The sequence below is a fragment of the Myiozetetes cayanensis genome, unplaced genomic scaffold (assembly GCF_022539395.1).
Source record: "Myiozetetes cayanensis isolate MyiCay16 unplaced genomic scaffold, myiCay2020 scf489, whole genome shotgun sequence".
NCBI lineage: Eukaryota > Metazoa > Chordata > Aves > Passeriformes > Tyrannidae > Myiozetetes > Myiozetetes cayanensis.
In genome coordinates, this window is record NW_026087730.1 from 1 (window position 1) to 20,956 (window position 20,956).

General features: G+C 64.9%; 1 protein-coding gene across 1 annotated transcript; it reads right to left on the minus strand.

The window, feature by feature from the left end:
• Positions 1-1,463: 1,463 nt before the first annotated feature.
• RELB (RELB proto-oncogene, NF-kB subunit) lies at positions 1,464-16,234 on the minus strand (the record flags this gene model as incomplete). Its single annotated transcript, XM_050331161.1, is given in 11 exon segments — positions 1,464-1,673; positions 2,320-2,397; positions 3,051-3,119; positions 4,806-5,021; positions 7,282-7,383; positions 9,016-9,147; positions 10,125-10,216; positions 12,156-12,313; positions 14,346-14,425; positions 14,428-14,834; positions 16,179-16,234. Coding segments are annotated over 11 exon segments (1,600 nt in total), but the record flags the coding sequence as incomplete, so codon positions are not given.
• Between the last annotated feature and the right edge of the window lie 4,722 nt (positions 16,235-20,956).

Genomic DNA, 20,956 nt, shown 5'->3' on the forward strand with positions numbered 1-20,956 from the left:
TTCTGGTCCCAGTTGGATACTGGGCTAGGCTGGTCCCAGTTCCAGGGGGATACTGAGCCAGACTGGTCCCAGTTCCAAGGGGATACTGAGCCAGACTGGTCCCAGTTCCAGGGGGATACTGGGCCAGACTGGTCCCAGTTCTAGGGTGATACTGGGCCAGACTAGTCCCCGATTCTGGTCCCAGTTCCAGTCGGATACTGGGCCAGACGGGTCCCCGATTCTGATCCCAGTTCCAAGGGGATACTGGGCCTCACTGGTCCCAGTTCTAGGGTGATACTGGGCCAGACTGGTCCCCGATTCTGGTCCCAGTTCCAGGGGATACTGGGCCAGGCTGGTCCCCGATTCTGGTCCCAGTTCCAGGGGGATACTGGGCCAGGCTGGTCCCCGATTCTGGTCCCAGTTCCAGGGGGATACTGGGCCAGGCTGGTCCCCGATTCTGGTCCCAGTTCCAGGGGGATACTGGGCCAGGCTGGTCCCCGATTCTGGTCCCAGTTCCAGGGGGATACTGGGCCAGGCTGGTCCCCGATTCTGGTCCCAGTTCCAGTCAGATACTGGGCCAGGCTGGTCCCCGATTCTGGTCCCAGTTGGATACTGGGCCAGGCTGGTCCCAGTCCCAGTCCGCCCCATCGTGGTCTCCATGTGTGCTGGACCCGGATCATTCCCAGTGGGTTTGGATCATTCCCAGTGGCTCCGGGTCATTCCCAGTGGGTTTGGATCATTCCCAGTGGCTCCGGGTCATTCCCAGTGGCTCCGGGTCATTCCCAGTTCCAGGGGGCGTGGCCGGGGCTTCCCAGCGGGGACTTCCACCGGGAACCAGTTCAACCAGTTCACCCAGTATTCCCCAGCTCCCCCCCAATTCAAGGACGAATCCTGGGGGTCCATCCACGGCTTTTATTCCCGGAGCGGCGGGGACGCCCCCTCCCCTCCCCCCTCCCCCATTTCGGGGGTCCCCCCCAATCCCGGGGGTCCCCCGGTGCACCCCCAATTCCAGGGGTCCTCCTCAATCCCAGGGGTCCCCCCCGAATTCCAGGGGTTCCCCCCCAATCCCGGGGGTCTCCCGGTGCCCCTCCAACCCCGGGGGTCTCTCCCCAATCCCGGGGTCCCCCTCAGCCCTCCCCAAATCCAAGGACGAATCCCGGGGGTCGATCCACATCTTTTATTCCCGGAGCGGCGGGAACGCCCCCTCCCCTCCCCATTTTCGGGGTCCCCCAATTCCAGGGGTCCCCCACGCCCCCCTCAATCCGGGGTCCCTCGCGCCCCCCATAAATATAGTGCAAATTTGGGGGAAATGAGTGGGGAGGGAGCTCTGCCCTTCCCGGGGGTCCAGCCGGCCCGGGGACGGTGGGGAGGGGGTCCCTAATTTGGGTTGGGGTCCCCAAACCCGGGCGGGTGGGGGGTTTATTTTGGGGGCAGGGGTGGTCTCAGCCGTCCCCCAAATGCCCCGGGAACATGTGGGACCCCACCAGGCTGGACGTGGGGGGCGGGGGTCCGCAGGGGGCTCGGAACTGGGGGAGGGGCCCAAGGAAGGTTCCAGGAGCAGCTCCGGGCCCGGGAAAGGTGGGAATTCCGGGAATTCCGGCGGCGGGAAGAGCGGGGGAGCCCCGGGGGAGGGCCCGGGAAGGGACGTAGAGGTGGCTCAGGGGTCCAGGGGTCAGGGGCCCCCAAGGCGTCGTCTGGGGTGGGGGGGAAAAAGGGAGTTAAAGGGGGTCTCCCACCCCCAAAAATAGTCCCAGGGGTCCCTCAGCCCCCCAAAATACTCCTGGGTGGGGGAGGGGAAAGGGGTTAAAGGGGGTCTGGGAGGGGGTCCCGGCCCCCCAAAACGTTCCTGGGGGTCTCCCACCCCCCAAAACCCTCCTGGGGGTCCCACCTAATCCAGAGGGGGAAGTTGGGGGTCCCACCTCAGGTTTGGGGGTCCCACCCAACCCGGGGGGGGCTTTGGAGGTCCCACCCAACTCAGGGGGAGTTTAGGGGTCCCACCTAAGGTTTGGGGGTCCCACCTATCCCTGGGGGGTGTTGGGGGTCCCACCTAAGGTTTGAGGGGGGGTTTGGGGTCCCACCTAAGGTTTGGGGGTCCCACTCAACCTGGGGTGGGGCTTTGGGGGTCTAACCCAACCCAGGGGGAGTTTAGGGGTCCCACCTAACCCAGAGAGGGGGTTTGGGGGTCCCACCTATCCCTGGGGGGTGTTGAGGGTCCCACCTAAGGTTTGAGGGTGGGTTTGGGGGTCCCACCTAAGGTTTAGGGGTGGGCTTGAGGGTCCCACCTATCCCTGGGGGGGTCTGGGGGTCCCACCTATCCCTGGGGGGGTCTGGGGGTCTCACCTGCTGCTGGCAGAGGGATGAAGTGCTCCAGGTACCCAGGGGGCTTCTTCCTCCTCTTGGCTTCGATCCCATACGGATCTGGGGGGGTTGGGGGGTCAGGGGGGCCCCCCAACACGGGACCACCCCCAGGCCCAGCTGGGAAGGGGGTCCCCAAAGCCCCCCAGGACACTTTCAGGCCCCCCTCCACTCCCTCCGAGTCCCTCCCCGGCTGCGGGAGAAAAGTGACCCAAAAGTGACGCAAAAGTGACCCAAAAGTGACCCAAAGTGGCCCCAAAAATGGCCCAAAAGTGTGGCCCAAAAGAGGTCTCAAAATGGCCCCCAAAAGTGGCCCAAAAGTCATCCCAAAAGTGACCCAAAGTGGCCCCAAATATGCTCAAAAAATGGCCTCAAAAATGGCCCCAAAAGTGACCCAAAGTGGCCCCAAAATGGCCCCAAAAGTTGCCTTAAAAGTGGCTCCAAATTAGCCCTGGAAGTGGCCAGAAAGTGGCCAAAAAATGACCCAAAAATGGCCCCAAAAGTGCCCCTAAAAGTGACCCAAAAGAGACCCCAAAGAGGACCCAAAAGTGACCCCAAAAGAGCCCAAAAGAGACCCCAAAGAGGACCCAAAAGTGGCCCAAAAATGACCCCGAAGTGGCTCCAGAGGTGTCCCCAGCACGTCCTGTTCATCCCTGGGGGTCCCAACCCCCCCGGGGGTCCCTCCCCCCCACCAAGGGGGTCCCCGGGGGTCCCACCTGCCCCCGAGAGCTCCTCGAGCACGTCGGGCATGCCCCGCTTGCGCTTCACGTTCACCCCGTAGGCGTCTGGGGGGGACACGGGGGGGTCATGGGGGGTCCCCTCATTGTCAGAGACCCCCCCCAGTGCCTGCCTGGTGAGACCCCCCCCCCCAAACTGGCCCCAAAATGAGGGTCATACCCTAAACTTGGTGGTCCTGTCCCCATCCTGGGGGTCACACCCCAAACTTGGGGGTCCTGTGCCCATCCTGGGGGTCACACCCCAAACTTGGGGGTCACATCCCAAACCGGGGGGTCCTGTGCCCACCCTGAGGGTTCTGTGCCCATCCCGGGGGTGGGGGGACCCCACCCAGGGGTCCTGTCTCCCACCCCCTGGGGGTCACACCCCAAACCTGGGGGTCCTGTCCCCACCCTAGGGGTCCCCCCCAAACCCGGGGGTCCCACCCCACTCCCGGGGGTCTCCCGGTGCCCACCGCGGTCGCGGGGCAGGTCGGTGAATCGGAAGGACTCGCTGCACACGCTGTGCCCATCCCATTGTCCCTGTCCCTGTTCTATGGACTCTGTGCCCATCCCGGGGGTCCCACCCCGATCCCGGGGGTCCCACCCCAATCCCGGGGGTCCCGGTTGCCCCCCAGTGCCCACCGCGGTCGCGGGGCAGGTCTGTGAATCGGAAGGACTCGCTGCACACGCTGTGCCCATCCCGGGGGTCCCACCCCAATCCCGGGGGTCCCACCCCGATCCCGGGGGTCTCCCCCCAATCCCGAGGGTCCCACCCCACTCCCGGGGGTCCCACCCCACTCCCGGGGGTCCCGGTTGCCCCCCGGTGCCCACCGCGGTCGCGGGGCAGGTCTGTGAATCGGAAGGACTCGTTGCAGACGCTGTGCCCATCCCGGGGGTCCTACCCCAATCCCGGTGGTCCCACCCCAATCCCGGTGGTCGCCCCCCGATCCCGGTTGCCCCCCGGTGCCCACCGCGGTCCCGGGGCAGGTCGGTGAATCGGAAGGACTCGCTGCACACCCTGTGCCCATCCCGGGGGTCCCACCCCACACCTGGGGGTCCCACCCCACACCCGGGGGTCCCGGTTGCCCCCCAGTGCCCACCGCGGTCGCGGGGCAGGTCTGTGAATCGGAAGGACTCGCTGCACACGCTGTGCCCATCCCGGGGGTCCCACCCCTATCCCGGGGGTCCCACCCCAATCCCGGTGGTCCCCCCCGATCCCGGGGGTCCCGGTTGCCCCCCGGTGCCCACCGCGGTCCCGGGGCAGGTCGGTGAATCGGAAGGACTCGCTGCACACGCTGTGCCCATCCCATTGTCCCTGTGCCCATCCCATTGTCCCTGTCCCCATCCCATTGTCCCTGTCCCTGTTCTATGGACTCTGTGCCCATCCCGGGGGTCCCACCCCACACCCGGGGGTCCTGGTTGCCCCCCGGTGCCCACCGCGGTCCCGGGGCAGGTAGGTGAATCGGAAGGACTCGCTGCAGACGCTGTGTCTATCCCATTGTCCCTACCCCTGCTCTATGCCCCCTGTGCCCATCCCATTGTCCCTGTCCCTGTTCTATGGACTCTGTCCCCATTCCGGGGGTCCCACCCCACTCCCGGGGGTCCCGGTTGCCCCCCGGTGCCCACCGCGGTCGCGGGGCAGGTCTGTGAATCGGAAGGACTCGCTGCAGACGCTGTGCCCATCCCGGTGGTCCCACCCCACACCCGGTGGTCCCACCCCACTCCCGGGGGTCCCGGTTGCCCCCCGGTGCCCACCGCGGTCCCGGGGCAGGTAGGTGAATCGGAAGGACTCGCTGCAGACGCTGTCGGTGAGGCGCTGCAGGAACACCTCCACCTCCACGGGCTCGCGCAGCTCCAGGTGCTGGTACGGGGGGGTTTTGAAGACGATGGCGACCTGGCGGTGCACGTCGGCCTGCGAGAAATCCGCCCGCGCCTCCCACGACTCCCGCCGGAAAACCACCGCGATGTCCTCTGAGAGGGATTTTGGGGGGGGGTTTGGGAAGAGGGAGGAGCGTTGGAGGCTCCTCGTGGAGCTCGGGAACCGCCCCCGCCCCAAAAAATCAGCCCTGGGGTGGGGGTTGGTCCGGGAGATCCGGGGGATCTGGATTTCCAGCCCTTCCCTCCCTCCTGGAGCCCAGGGAATCCCCAAAATCAGCTCTGGGGTGGGGTTGGATCCGGGAGATCCAGAGGATCCCCGTTTCCAGCCTTTCCCTCCCTCCTGGAGCCCAGGGGATCCCCAAAATCAGCCCTGGGGTGGGGGTGGATCCGGGAGATCCGGGGGATCCGGATTTCCAGCCTTTCCCTCCCTCCTGGAGCCCAGGGAATCCCCAAAATCAGCCCTGGGGTGGTGATGGATCCGGGAGATCCAGGAGATCCGGGAGATCCGGGTTTCCAGCCCTTCCCACTCTCCTGGAGCCCAGGGAATCCCCAAAATCAGCCCTGGGGTGGGGGTGGATCCGGGAGATCCGGGGGATCTGGATTTCCAGCCCTTCCCTCCCTCCTGGAGCACAGGGAATCCCCAGAATCAGCACTGGGCTGGTGAGGGATCCGGGAGATCCGGGGGATCCCTGCGTCTCCAGCCCTTCCTCTCTCCTGCAGCGCCAGGAATCCCCAAAATCAGCACTGGGGTGGGGGTGGGTCCGGGAGATCCGGATCGGGGATCTGGATTCCAGCCCTTCCCTCCTCCCTGGAGCCCAGGGAATCCCCTAGAATCAGCACTGGGCTGGTGGGAGGATCCGGGGAGATCCAGAAGATCCGGGGATCCGGATTTCCAGCCTTTCCCTCCCTCCTGGAGCCCAGGGAATCCCCAAAATCAGCACTGGGGTGGTGATGGATCTGGGAGATTCAGGGGATCCAGGAAATCTGGATTTCCAGCCCTTCCCACTCTCCTGGAGCCCAGGGAATCCCCAAAATCAGCCCTGGATCACTGTCAGATCCAGGAGATCCAGGGGATCCCCCTTTTCAGCCCTTCCCACCCTCCTGGAGCACAGGGAATCCCCAGAATCAGCCCTGGGGTGGGGTTGGATCCGGGAGATCCAGGGGATCCGGATTTCCAGCCCTTCCCTCCCTCCTGGAGCCCAGGGAATCCCCAAAATCAGCCCTGGGGTGGTGCTGGATCCGGGAGATCCAGGGGATCCCCGTTTCCAGCCCTTCCCTCCCTCCTGGAGCCCAGGTAATCCCCAAAATCAGCCCTGGGGTGGTGCTGGATCCGGGAGATCCAGGGGATCTGGATTTCCAGCCCTTCCCTCCCTCCTGGAGCCCAGGGAATCCCCAAAATCAGCCCTGGGGTGGGGTTGGATCCGGGAGATCCAGGAGATCCGGATTTCCAGCCCTTCCCTCCCTCCCGGAGCCCAGGGAATCCCCAAAATCAGCCCTGGATCACTGTTAGATCCAGGAGATCCAGGGGATCCCCGTTTTCAGCCCTTCCCTCCCTCCTGGAGCCCGGGGAACTCCCAAAATCACCCCTGGACCAGTTTCAGATCCAGGAGATCCCCGTTTCCAGCCCTTCCCTCCCTCCTGGAGCCCAAAGAATCCCAGGAAATGGTCCCAGATCCAGGAGATCCGGGAGATCCGGGTTTCCAGCCCTTCCCTCCCTCCTGTAGCCCGAGGAATCCCCAAAATCAGCCCTGGGGTGGTGCTGGATCCAAATTCCCCCAAATATTCCCAGAGAAGGGAGGTGATTTCACCCCAAATATTCCCCGGGGGAGGGGACACGACGATTTCACCCCCAAAATCCCCCCATCCCCGGGGTAATTCGAGCCCAAATTTTTGCGCGGGGTGGGAGGAGCCCCCGGGGTGGTCCCAGGGGTTCAGGGTTTTTTGGGGGTTCCGGGTGTTTGGGGGGGTTCTCGGGGTTTTGGGGGGGTTCCCAGAGTTTTTAGGGGTTTCAGGGTTTTTGGGGGGTTCCCGGGGTTTTTGGGGGTCCCAGGGGTTTTTGGGGGGGTTTCCCGGGGTTTTTGGGGGAGTTCCCGGGTTTTGGGGGGTTCCCGGGGTTTTTGGGGGGTCAGGGTTTTTGGGGGTTTCCCGGGTTTTGGGGGGTTTCCCGGGGTTTTGGGGGGTTCAGGGTTTTTGGGGGGGTCCCGGGTTTTTGGGGAGGTCAGGGTTTTTGGGGGTTCCCGGGGTTTTGGGGGGTTCCAGGGTTTTTGGGGGGTTCCCGGGGGTTTTTGGGGGTTCCAGGGTTTTTGGGGGGGTTCCCAGGGTTTTGGGGGGTTCCCGGGGTTTTTGGGGGTACCTTTCTGGACTTTGTCGCAGAGCAGGTAAAGCTCCTCCCCCGTGCAGGGCCCGCTCTCCTTGTTCATGCGGCAGATCCGCAGCTCCGACGTGTTCGTGGATTCTGCCCCAAATTCCCCGGCATTGGGACGAGCCACGGAGGGGACCCCCAACGCCCCGGAGTCCCCAAACCCCCTGGATCCCCCAGACCCCCCTAATCCCTGCAGACCCCTCAAAACCCCTGCAGACCCCTCAAAACCTCCCCGGATCCCCCAAATCCCCTGGACCAGGAGCAGGATGTTCCCATGGGAATCCTGTCCAGGGATCACCCCGAGATTGGGATGAGCTGGGAAGGGGCCCCCAACACCCCCCCGGGTCCCCCAACACCTCCCTGGATCCCCCCACACCCCTCAGACCCCCCAAAAACCTCCCCCAGACCCCCCAAACCAGGAGCAGGATGTTCCCATGGGAATCCTGTCCAGGAACCACCCCAGGATTGGGATGAGCCGGGAGGGATCCCCAACACCCCCTGGATCCCCCAAACCCCCTGGATCCCCCAAACACCCCCAGACCCCCAAAACCTCCCTGGATCCCCCAAATCCCCAGGACCAAGAGCAGGATGTTCCCATGGGAATGTCCCCAGGATCGGGATGAGCCGAGGAGGGACCCCCAACACCCCTGGATCCCCCAAAACCCCCTGGATCCCCCAGACCCCCTGGATCCCCCAAAAACCCCCTGGATCCCCCCAAATCTCCTCCAGATGTCCCAAACCAGGAGCAGGAGCAGGATGATCCCTTGGGAATCTCACACAGGGAGGGGTCTGGGGGGGTCTCTGTACATTCAGAGAGTCCCTGGGGGGTCTGTGTGTATTTGGGGGTCTCTGTACATTCAGAGGGTCCCTGGGGGGGTCTGTGTGTATTTGGGGGTCTCTGTGTGTTTGGGGTTGAGTTTGGGGGTCCCTGGGCTGAGTTTGGGGGTCCCTGGGGTTGAGTTTGGAGTTGTGTTTGGGGCTGAGTTTGGGGGTCCCTGGGGGGTCTCTGGGGAGTCCCTGGGGCTGAGTTTGGAGCTGTGTTTGGGGGTCCCTGGGGGGTCCCTGGGTTGTGTTTGGGGGTTCCTGGGGGTCTCACGTACTCTTGTCGAAGAGGGGCTCGGACAGGACGAGGCTGAGGTGTCGGGGGGTCCCTGGGTTGTGTTTGGGGCTGTGTTTGGGGGTCTCTGGGGCTGAGTTTGGGGGTCCCTGGGGGTTAATTTGGGGGTCCCTGGGGGTTAATTTGGGGGTCCCTGGGCTGATTTTTGGGGTCTCACGTACTCTTGTCGAAGATGGGCTCGGACAGCACCGGGCTGAGGTGTCGGGGGGTCCCCGGCTTGTGTTTGGGGGGTCTCTAGGGCTGAGTTTGGGGGTCCCTGGGGGTTAATTTGGGGGTCTCTGGGGGTCTCACGTACTCTTGTCGAAGATGGGCTTGGACAGGACTGGGCTGAGGTGCCGGGGGGTCCCTGGGGCTGTGTTTGGGGGTCCCTGGGCTGAGTTTGGGGCTGTGTTTGGGGGTCCCTGGGGCTAATTTTTGGGGTCTCTGAGGGTCTCACGTACTCTTGTCGAAGATGGGCTCGGAGAGCACCGGGCTGAGGTGCCGGGTGGTCCCGGAGGGGTCCCTGGGTTGTGTTTGGGGCTGTGTTTGGGGGTCCCTGGGGTTGTGTTTGGGGGTCCCTGGGTGTTAATTTGGGGGTCCCTGGGGGTTAATTTGGGGGTCTCACGTACTCTTGTCGAAGATGGGCTCGGACAGCACCGGGCTGAGGTGCCGGGTGGTCCCGGAGGGGTCCCGGAAGGAGGCCTGGAAACAAATCCTCACCACATTCATGTCGACCTCCTGGTGGTTCTTCAGGGAACCCGCTGGGGGCACAAACAGGGGGGGTCTCAGCCCCTTGGGAGGGGGCTGGGGATGCCCCCCAGGGGAGGGACAGACCCCTCCCCACGAGCATGGAGGTGGGGGGGGCAGCACCCCCAGGTTTGGGGTGTGACCCCTGGGATGGGCACAGGACCCCCAGGTTTGGGGTGTGACCCCCAGGATGGGGACAGGACCCCCAGGTTTGGGGTGTGACCCCCAGGGTGCGGACAGGACCCCCAGGTTTGGGGTGTGACCCCCAGGATGGGGACAGGACCCCCAGGTTTGGGGTGTGACCCCCAGGGTGCGGACAGGACCCCCAGGTTTGGGGTGTGACCCCCAGGGTGGGGACAGGACCCCCAGGATAGACCCAGGACCCCCTGGAATGGGCACAGGACACCCTGGGATGGGCACAGGACCCCCAGGGTGGGGACAGGACCCCCTGGGTGGGGACAGGACCCCCTGGGTGGGGACAGGACCCCCTGGGATGGGCACAGGACCCCCAGGGTGGGGACAGGACCCCCTGGGATGGGCACAGGACCCCCTGGGATGGGCACAGGAACCCCTGGGATGGGGACAGGACCCCCTGGATGGGGACAGGACTCCCTGGGATGGGCACAGGAACCCCCTGGGATGGGGACAGGACCCCCTGGGATGGGCACAGGAACCCCTGGGATGGGCACAGGAACCCCTGGGATGGGGACAGGAACCTCTGGGATGGGTCCAGGACCCCCTGGGATGGATCCAGGACCCCCTGGGATGGACCCAGGACCCCCAGGGATGGGCACAGGACCCCCAGGTTTGGGGTTTGACTCCCAGGATGGGGACAGGACCCCCTGGAATGGGGACAGGACCCCCTGGAATGGGGACAGGACCCCCTGGGATGGGTCCAGGCCCCCCAGGGATGGATCCAGGACCCCCTGGGATGGACCCAGGACCCCCAGGGTAGTCCCAGGCCCCCCAGGGTGGTCCCAGAACCCCCCACCTTTGAAGGGGTCGATGCCCAGCTGCAGCTTCCTCTCGATGGCCGCCTCGATCTCCTTCTTCTTCACGCACTGGATGCCCAGGTTGCTGAAACTGGGGGGGTTTGGGGGGGCACAGCCGTGGGCAGGGGGCTCCCCACGTCCCAAATCCCCCCATTTCCATCCCTTCCCACCCTCCTGGGGCCCAGGAAACCACCCCAAAAGAGGTACCAGCTCCAGTCTTCCAGCCCCTCCTGCCCCAGAGGACCCCCCAAAAGCAGTTCTGGATCCAGGAGCTCCCCATTTCCAGCCCCTCCTGCCCAAAGAACCCCCCAAAATTGGTGCCAGCTCCAGATTTCCATCCCTTCCCACACTCCTGGTGCCCAGTAAACCCCCCAAAAGCAGTTCTGAATCCAGGAGATCCCCATTTCCACCCCCTCCTGCCCCAGGGAACCCCCCAAAAGCAGTTCTGGATCCAGGAGCTTCCCATTTCCAGCCCCTCCTGCCCGAGAGACCCCCCAAAAATGGTGCCAGTTTCAGATTTCCAGCCTAGGGAACCCCCCAAAAGCAGTTCTGGATCCAGGATACCCAGTTTCCCACCCCCTCCTGCCCCAGGGAACCCCCAAAAGCAGTTCTGGATCCAGGATACCCAATTTCCCACCCCCTCCTGCTCCAGAGATCCACCCAAAAAGCAGTTGTGGATCCAGAATACCCAATTTCCCACCCCCTCCTGCCCCAAAGATCCCCCAAAAAGCAGTTGTGGATCCAGAATATCCAATTTCCCACCCCCTCCTGCCCCAGAGATCCCCCCAAAAGCAGTTCTGGATCCAGGATATCCAATTTCCCACCCCCTCCTTCCCAGGGGACCCCCCAAAAATGGTGCCAGTTTCAGATTTCCAGCCTAGGGAACCCCCCAAAATCAGTTCTGGATCCAGGATACCCAATTTCCCACCCCCTCCTGCCCCAGGAGACACCCCAAAAATGGTGCCAGCTCCAGATTTCCAGCCCTAGGGAACCCCCCAAAAGCAGTTGTGGATCCAGGATACCCAATTTCCTACCCCCTCCTGCCCCAGAGACACCCCAAAAATGGTGCCAGTTTCAGATTTCCAGCCTAGGGAACCCCCCAAAAGCAGTTGTGGATCCAGGAAATCCCCATTTCCAACCCCTCCTGCTCCAGAGATCCCCCTAAAACTGGTGCCAGCTCCAGTTTCCCACCCCCTCCTGCCCAGGGGACCCCCCAAAAGCAGTTCTGGATCCAGGATACCCAATTTCCCACCCCCTCCTGCCCAGGGGGACCCCCCAAAAGCAGTTCTGGATCCAGCAGCTCCCCATTTCCAGCCCCTCCTGCCCCCAGGGACCCCCCAAAAGCAGTTCTGGATCCAGGATACCCAATTTCCCACCCCCTCCTGCCCCAGGGAACCCCCCAAAAGCAGTTCTGGATCCAGGATACCCAATTTCCCACCCCCTCCTGCCCTGGGATCCCCCCAAAAGCAGTTCTGGATCCAGGATATCCACTTTCCCACCCCCTCCTGCCCCAGAGAACCCCCCAAAAGCACTTCTGGATCCAGGAAATCCCCATTTCCACCCCCTCCTGCCCCAGAGATCCCCCTAAGACTGGTGCCAGCTCCACTTTCCCACCCCCTCCTGCCCAGGGAACCCCCCAAAAGCAGTTCTGGATCCAGGATATCCAATTTCCCACCCCCTCCTGCCCAGGGGACCCCCCAAAAGCAGTTCTGGATCCAGGATATCCACTTTCCCACCCCCTCCTGTCCAGGGGGACCCCCCAAAAGCAGTTGTGGATCCAGGATACCCAATTTCCCACCCCCTCCTGCTCCAGAGATCCACCCAAAAGCAGTTCTGGATCCAGGATATCCAATTTCCCACCCCCTCCTGCCCCAGAGATCCCCCAAAACTGGTGCCAGCTCCACTTTTCCACCCCCTCCTGCCCCAGGGATCCCCCCAAAACCAGTTGTGGATTCAGGATATCCAATTTCCCACCCCCTCCTGCCCCAGGGACCCCCCAAATCCCCCCCGTGGGTGTTTTTGGGTCCCACCTGTGCCTGGGGTTGGTGAGTGGCCGCAGCACGACGCGGCACAGCCCGTTGGCGCAGTCCTTGCCCACCAGCCCGTGGGGGTGGACGCGGTGGGGCCAATCCTTCCACACCAGGCACGCCGTGACCGTCACCTCGGGGATGGATCCGCAGTTCAGCAGCTGGGGAGACGGGAAAACACCGGGAATGGGTGGGATGTGGGAAAAAAACGGCGGGAATGGGCGGGGTGTGGGGAAAAATACACCGGGAATGGGTGGGGTGTGGGGAAAAATACACCGGGAATGGGTGGGGTGTGGGGAAAAAAATGGTGGGAATGGGCGGGGTGTGGGGAAAAAACACCGGGAATGGGCAGGGTGAGGGAATAAAAACAGCAGGAATGGGCGGGGTGAGAGAATAAACACCGGGAATGGGCGAGATGAGGGAAAAAACAACGGGAATGGGTGGGGTGAGGGAAAATAAACACCGGGAATGGGCGGGGTGTGGGAAAAAAAACACCGGGAATGGGTGGGGTGTGGGAATAAACAGCAGGAATGGGTGGGGTGTGGGAAATAAACGCCGGGAATGGGTGGGGTGAGGGAATAAACACCGGGAATGGGTGGGGTGTGGGAAAATAAACGCCGGGAATGGGTGGGGTGAGGGAGTAAAAACACCGGGAATGGGCGGGGTGTGGGAAAAAAAACACTGGGAATGGGCGGGGTGAGGGGAAAAACACCGGGAATGGGTGAGGTGAGGGGAAAAACGCCGGGAATGGGTGGGGTGAGGGAAAATAAAGGCCGGGAATGGGTGGGGTGAGGGAAAAAAACACCGGGAATGGGCGGGGTGTGGGAAAATAAACACCGGGAATGGGCGGGGTGTGGGAAAATAAACACCGGGAATGGGCGGGGTGAGGGAATAAAACCACCGGGAATGGGCGGGGTGTGGGAAAATAAACGCCGGGAATGGGCGGGGTGAGGGAAAAAAACAACGGGAATGGGCGGGGTGTGGGAATAAACACCGGGAATGGGCGGGATGAGGGAAAAAAACCCCTGGGAATGGGCGGGGTGTGGGATAAAAAACACCGGGAATGGGCGGGATGTGGGGATAAAAACAGCGGGAATGGGCGGGGTGTGGGGATAAAAACAGCGGGAATGGGCGGGGTGTGGGGATAAAAACAGCGGGAATGGGCAGGGTGTGGGAATAAACACCGGGAATGGGCGGGGTGAGGGAAAAAAAACACCGGGAATGGGCGCGGTGTGGGAAAAAATACCGGGAATGAAAGGGATGAGGTGAAAAAACACCAGGAATGGGTGGGGTGTGGGGAAAAAAAACAGTGGGAATGGGCGGGATGTGGGGATAAAAACAGCGGGAATGGGCGGGGTGTGGGAATAAACAGCGGGAATGGGCGGGGTGTGGGAATAAACACTGGGAATGGGTAGGGTGAGGAAAACACCGGGAATGGGTGGGGTGTGGGAAAAAAACACACTGGGAATGGGCGGGGTGTGGGAAAAAACGGCGGGAATGGGCGGAGTGCGGGAAAAAAACCACCGGGAATGGGCGGGATGAGGGGAAAAAACCCCTCCAGGACCCCTCAAATATCCCCCCCCAGCCCCCCCAGAGCCCCCACCTCGATGGTGGGCAGGGTCTTGGTGCTGTCGGTGCTGCTCTCGCCCAGGACCCTCCCATGTCACCCCGCTGTTCCCACAGACCCCAGACCCCAAACAACCCCTCCAAACCCCAAACTGCCCTCCAGACCCCAAACACCCCCAGGACCCCCAGAGCCCCCACCTCGATGGTGGGCAGGGTCTTGTGCTGTTGGTGCTCACTCTCGCCCAGGACCACTCCCACGTCACCCTCACTGTTCCCCAGCCCCCAGACCCCAAACACCCCCCAGGACCCCCAGAGCCCCCAAAGCCCCCACCTCGATGGTGGGCAGGGTCTTAGTGTTGTTGAGTGCTGCTCTCGCCCAGGATGCTGCCCGCTGCTCCCACAGCCCCCAGACCCCAAACACCCCCAACACCCCAGGACCCCAAACAACCTCCAGGACCCCCAAAGCCCCCAGAGCCCCCAGAGCCCCCACCTCGATGGTAGGCAGGGTCTTAGTGCTGTCGGTGCTGCTCTCGCCCAGGATGCTGCCCGCTGTTCCCACAGCCCCAGACCCCAAACCCCAAACACCCCCAGGACCCCCAAAGCCCCCAGAGCCCCCGAGGCCCCCACCTCGATGGTGGGCAGGGTCTTGGTGCTGTCGGTGCTGCTCTCGCCCAGGATGCTGCCGGCCGAGCGCCCCTCGCACTCATGCGGAACCTCATCCCCCTCTGCTTGGGCTGCTCGGTGATGGCAGAGCTTGGGGGCTCCAGCAGCCCTCCAGCCGCCCCTGGGGGGGCTCCAGCAGCCCCTCCAGCCGCCCCTTGGGGGGGTTCCAGCCCCAGGCCCCCGTGCCTGCCGCGGACCAGGCGGGGGACAGCGAGAGACCCCGAGGCTGCGGGCGAGGCGCGGGCACAGAGGGTCAGGGGGCCCGAGGGGCGAGGGGGCCGAGGAAGGAAGCTTTGGAGGAGGCTTTGGAGGAGGGGGAGGTGGGGAGGGGCCGAGGGCCGCTGGGCCACCAGGCGGGTGAGGACGGGCGCCAGAGTCCGGCTGGAATCCGTCCTCCTCGTCACCTCCTCCAGGATCTCTGCGCGGGAGGGGGACACGGCGATGGGGACACGCCTGGGGGGCGGGGGGACACACAGACACACCCCCTGGGTGGGCAGGGCCACCCCAATCCCGACCCCCCGGGGTGGGCAGGGCCACCCCAATCCTGACCCCCCGGGGTGGGCAGGACCACCCCAATTCCACCCCCCGGGGTGGGCAGGGCCACCCCAATCCCGACCCCGGGTGATTGGGACCACCCAATTCCACCCCCCGGGGTGGGCAGGGCCACCCCAATCCCGACCCCCCGGGGTGGGCAGGACCACCCCAATCCCGACCCCCCGGGGTGGGCAGGGCCACCCCAATCCCGACCCCCCGGGGCGGGCAGGGCCACCCCAATCCTGACCCCTCAGTGCATGCCAGGGGGGTCCTGCCCCAATTCCAACCCCCCGGGGTGGGCAGGGCCACCCCAATCCCGACACCTCAGTGCATGTCAGGGGGGTCCTGCCCCAATTTCAGCCCTCGGGGTGGGCAAGACCACCCCAATCCCGACCCTTCAGCTCAGAAAGGGGGGGTCCTGCCCCAATTCCAGCCCCCGGGGTGGGCAGGGCCACCCCAATCCCGACCCCTCGGTGCACGCCCCAATTCCAGCCCCGGGAGACCCCTCGGGGTGGGCAGGACCACCCTAAACCCGACCCCTCAGCTCATAAAGGGGGGGTCCTGCCCCAATTCCAGCCCTCGGGGTGGGCAGGGCCACCCCAATCCCGACCCCTCAGCTCATAAAGGGGGGGGTCCTGCCCCAATTCCAACCCCCGGGTGGGCAGGGCCACCCCAATCCCGACCCCTCAGCTCATAAAGGGGGGGTCCTGCCCCAATTCCAACCCCCGGGGTGGGCAGGGCCACCCCAATCCCAACCCCTCGGTGCACGCCCCAATTCCAGCCCCGGGAGAGCCCTCGGGATGGGCAGGACAATCCCAATCCCGACCCCTCAGCTCATAAAGGGGGGGTCCTGCCCCAATTCCAATCCCCGGGAGTGGGCAGGACCACCCCAATCCTGACCCCTCAATGCATGCCAGGGGGGTCCTGCCCCAATTCCAACCCCTGGGTGGGCAGGACCACCCCAATCCCGACCCCTCAGTGCATGCCAGAGGGGTCCTGCCCCAATTCCAGCCCCGGGAGACCCCTCGGGGTGGGCAGGGCCACCCCAATCCCGACCCCTCAGTGCATGCCAGGGGGGTCCTGCCCCAATTTCAGCCCTCGGGGTGGGCAGGGCCACCCCAATCCTGACCCCCCGGGGTGGGCAGGGCCACCCCAATCCCGACCCCTCGGTGCATGCCAGGGGGGTCCTGCACCAATTCCAGCCCCGGGGTGGGCAGGACCACCCTAAACCAGACCCCTCAGCTCATAAAGGGGGGGTCCTGCCCCAATTCCAGCCCCGGGGTGGGCAGGGCCACCCCAATCCCGACCCCTCGGTGCATGCCCCAATTCCAGCCCTGGGAGACCCCTAGGGATGGGCAGGACCACCCCAGACCTCAGCCAAGGGGCCTCCTCAGCCAGCACTTAGGGTGAGCAGGGCCACGGTCCTGCCCCAATTCCAGCCCTGGGAGACCCCTCGGGGTGGGCAGGACCACCCCAATCCCGACCCCTCAGCTCAGAAAGGGGGGGGTCCTGCCCCAATTCCAACCCCTGGGGTGGGCAGGGCCACCCTAATCCCAACCCCTCAGCTCATAAAGGGGGGGTCCTGCCCCAATTCCAGTCCCGGGAGACCCCCCTGGGGTGGGCAGGACCCCCCCCGTGTGCCCTGAGGGGTCGGGATTTGGGAGGTCCCGCCCCAAATTCCACCCATCCAAGGCTGGAGCATCCCCGGGGGGGGGGAAGGGGGAAGGTGATGAGAAGCCCCCTCCCCTCCCATCCCCTCCCCTCCCTCCACCCCCTGCCAGGTCCCAGCTCAAAGCTCTGCCCCTTCTCCCCCAAAAAACCCCAGGAATGGGGTAAATCCATGGAAAAGCTGGGAGGTAAATCCATGGAAAAGGGGGTAAATCCATGGAAAGGGAGTAAATCCATGGAAAATGGGGGGGTAAATCCATGGAAAATGGGGGGGTAAATCCATGGAAAAGCGGGGGGTGGGAATCTCATCCCCAGCTCTGTCCTTGGGGGGGCTCCGGGTTCCCAAATCCTCGGGATTCACTCACCTAAATCGTCTGGAAAGGGAAAAAAACCTGAGCCCCTCCTGACACCCCAGAGATCGGGGGGGCTCAGGGACCCCAGGGGAGGGGACAGGAGGGGACAGGAGAGGGGACAGGAGGGGACAGGAAGGGACAGGGAGGGGATGGGGGAGGGACAGGAGGGGATGGGGGGGACAGGAGGGGGATGGGGGGGACAGGAGGGGGGACAGGGAGGGGACAGGGAGGGGACAGGAGGGGATGGGGAGGGACAGGAGGGGGGACAGGAGAGGGGACAGGAGAGGGGACAGGGAGGGACAGGGAGGAAACAGGGGAAGGGACAGGAGGGGACAGGGAGGGGACAGAGAGGGAACAGGGGAGGGGACAGGGAGGGCACAGGAGGGGTCTCAGGGACCTCCCTGAGGGGAGGGGACAGGGAGGAAAGAGGGAAGGGGACAGGGAGGGAACAGGGAGGGGACAGGAGAGGGGACAGGGAGGGACGGAGGGGACAGAGGAGGGGACAGGGAGGGTCTCAGGGCCCCCCCTGAGGGGAGGGGACAGGGAGGAAAGAGGGAGGGGGACAGGGGAGGGGACAGGAGGGAACAGGGGAGGAGACAGGGGAGGGGACAGGAGAGGGGACAGGAGAGGGGACAGGAGAGGGGACAGGGAGGGGACAGGGAGGGTCTCAGGGACCCCCCTGAGGAGGGGACAGGAAGGGACACGAAGGGACAGGGGGGTCTCACCTGTGACGGGCGCAGGGGGGGCCATGGCCAGGCCGGGGTCCTGCAGGGCAGCTCCTGGGGGGGGACACGGGAATGTCACCCCAAACACCCCCAGGGAGAGGGACTGGGGGGATAACAGGGGGAGAGGGATAATGGGGCAAGAAAGGGGGATGATGGGGCAGGAATGGGGGATTAATGGGATCATGGGGAAGGAATGGGGGTTAATGGGGTCATGGGGCAGGAAAGGGGGATAATGGGGCAGGAATGGGGGATTAATGGGATCATGGCGAAGGAAAGGGGGATAATGGGGCAGGAATGGGGGATAATGGGATCATGGGGAAGGAATGGGGGTTAATGGGATCATGAGGAAGGAAAGGGGGATAATGGGGCAGGAAAATGGGATAATGGGATAAAGGGAAAGGAATGGGGATTAATGGGATCATGGGGAAGGAATGGGGGTTAATGGGATCATGGGGCAGGAAAGGGGGATAATGGGGCAGGAATGGGGGATAATGGGGCAGGAAAATGGGATAATGGGATAACAGGGAAGGAATGGGGGTTAATGGGATCATGGGGCAGGGAAAGGGGGATAATGGGGAAGGAAAAGAGGATCCCAGGATCTCCAAGCAAGACAGGGGGATCAGGGCATCCCAGGATCGATGCCCCCCTCGGGGAAGGAGGGAGCGAAGGATCCAGGGATCCCCCAGGGCAAATCCAGAAGGATTTCCAGGACCAGGGACAGGGATCTGGACCGGGAGGGTCCCCAGGACCGTGACACCCCCACCCAGGACCGTGACACCCCCACCCAGGACCGTGACACCCCCCCCACGACCGTGACCCCCTCCAGGACCGTGACACCCCCCCAGGGGACCCCCACGACCACCTTTCCCCACCAACAATCATCAACCCCACGGACAGGCACCGGGGAGGGTCCCCAAAACCCCTGTTACCCACCCCAGACCCCCAAGCAGAAGCCACCAAGGGACCCCCTCACGACCCCTTGTCCCCCAAGCAGGAACGAAGGGGGTCCCCAGGACCGCCCCCGGCCGGGATGGGGGTCCCCAATACCGGAACACCCCCACCCTGTTCCCACCCCCGCGATCAGGGGTCCCCAACACCCCCACCCTGTTCCCCATCCCCAGCCGCGATTGGGGGTCCCCAACACCGGAACACCTCCCCCGCCGCGATCGGGGGTCCCCAAGACACGTGACACGCCCCGTTCCCTTCCCCTCCCTGAATCCCCAGGTTGCCCTGGAACGGCTCCCCCAGTCCCCGGTCCCCGCTCCAGTGCCGCTCCCGGTGTCCCCGGTGCCCCCTCGGTCCCGCTGCGCTCACCCGAGCAGCAGTGCCATGGCCAGGCCCGCTCCCAGTGCCGCCCCTAACCCCCAGGTGTCCCGGAACAGCTCCCCAGTCCCTGCTCCCGGTGCCCCCACCGAACCCCCAGTGCCGCCCCGAGGCCCCCGGGTGTCCCGGAACAGCTGCCCCAGTCCCGCGGCGCTCACCGAGCAGCAGCGCCATGGCCGTGCCCGTGGGGTTCCAGGCCCCGCTCCCGGTGCCGGAGCCGCTCCCGGTGCCGCTCCCGGTGCCGCTCCCGGAGCCCCCCGAGCCCCCCCAGGCCCCCCGAGGCCGCCGGACCTGGAAATCCCCGCGCGGGCCACGCCGCCATTGGCTGAGCGGGCCCGTGACGTCACCGCCGCGGGGCGCAGGAAACCCCGGGCGGGGGCGGGGGGAGGGACGGAGCGCGCCGCCATTGGCTGAGCCCGCAGTGACGTCACCGCGCCGAGGGGGAAACCCCTCCCTCTCCGGCCGCTATTGGGCGAGCGGGGCGTGACGTCATAGGCGGTGTTTTGTGGGCGGGGCCGGTTTCCCGCGCTCCGCCCCCCCTCTTTGGGAGGGTCACGTGGTTGGCGCGGTCTCGCGAGAGCAGCGCGAGGCAGCAGCGCAGCAAAGATGGCGGCGCCAGGGCCGGGGAGGCAGCAGGGCCAGGACCAGGAACAGGGACCAGGATGGTAACAGGGACACCAGGGGGACACCAGAGGGACACCAGGGGGACAGAGAGCAGGGGACACAGGGACAGCAGGGACAGTGAGGGACAGCAGGGACAGCGGGGCCAGGGAGGCAGCAGGGCCAGGACCAGGAACAGGGACCAGGATGGTAACTGGAGATACAGGGGGACAGAGGGGGACCAGGGGGGACAGGGGGGACAAGGGGTCAGCAGGGGACAGCAGGGATAGCAGGGACACAGGTCAGGGAGGCGCCAGGACCAGGAACAGGAGACCAGGAACGGGGACCAGGATGGTAGCGGGGACACCGGGGGACACCAGGGGACAGGGGGACAGGGGACACAGGGACAGCGAGGGGACAGCAGGGATGGCAGGGGACAGCAGGGACAGCGGGCCAGGAGGCAGCAGGGCCAGGACCAGGAACAGGGACCAGGATGGTAACTGAAGTCTCAGAGGGGACACCGGAGGGACAGGGAGGACAGGGGACACAGGGACAGCAGGGGACAGCAGGGATAGCAGGGGGGACACAGGGGGCCAGGGGAGGCAGCGAGGGCCAGGACCAGGAACAGGGACCAGGATAGTAGCTGGAGATACAGGGGGACACCAGGAGGACACCAGGGGACAGGGGGACAGAGGGACCCAGGGGAACAGGGGACAGCAGGGGGATAGCGGGGACAGCAGGGACCAGGGAGGCAGCAGGGCCAGGACCAGGAACAGGGACCAGGATGGTAACAGGGACACCAGGGGACACCAGGGGACAGGAGGACAGGGGGGACAGGGGACAGCAGGGGGACAGCAGGGACAGCGGGGACAGCGGGTCAGGGGAGGCAGCGGGGCCAGGACCGGGAACAGGGACCAGGATGGTAACAGGAGACACCGGGGGAACACCAGGGGGACAGGGGACAGTGGGGGGACAGGGGACACCAGGGGGACAAGGGACACCGGGGGACAGCGGGGACAGGGGACACCAGGGGGACAGCAGGGACAGCAGGGGCCGGGGAGGCGGCGGGGCCGAGGACCGGGACAGGGACCAGGATGGTAACGGAGATACAGGGGGACACCGAGGGGGACACCAGGAGACAGGGGACAGTGGGGGCACCAGGGGGGACAGGGGGCACCGGGGGGACAGCAGGGACAGCGGGTCAGGGAGGCGATGGGGCCGGGACCGAGGAACGAGGGACCAGGATGAGTAATGGAGACTACAGGGGGACACCAGGGGGACAGGAGGACAGGGGACACCGGGACAGCGAGAGGACAGCGAGGCCGGGACCGAGAAGCAGGGGACCAGGATGAGTGACGGGACACACGAGGGA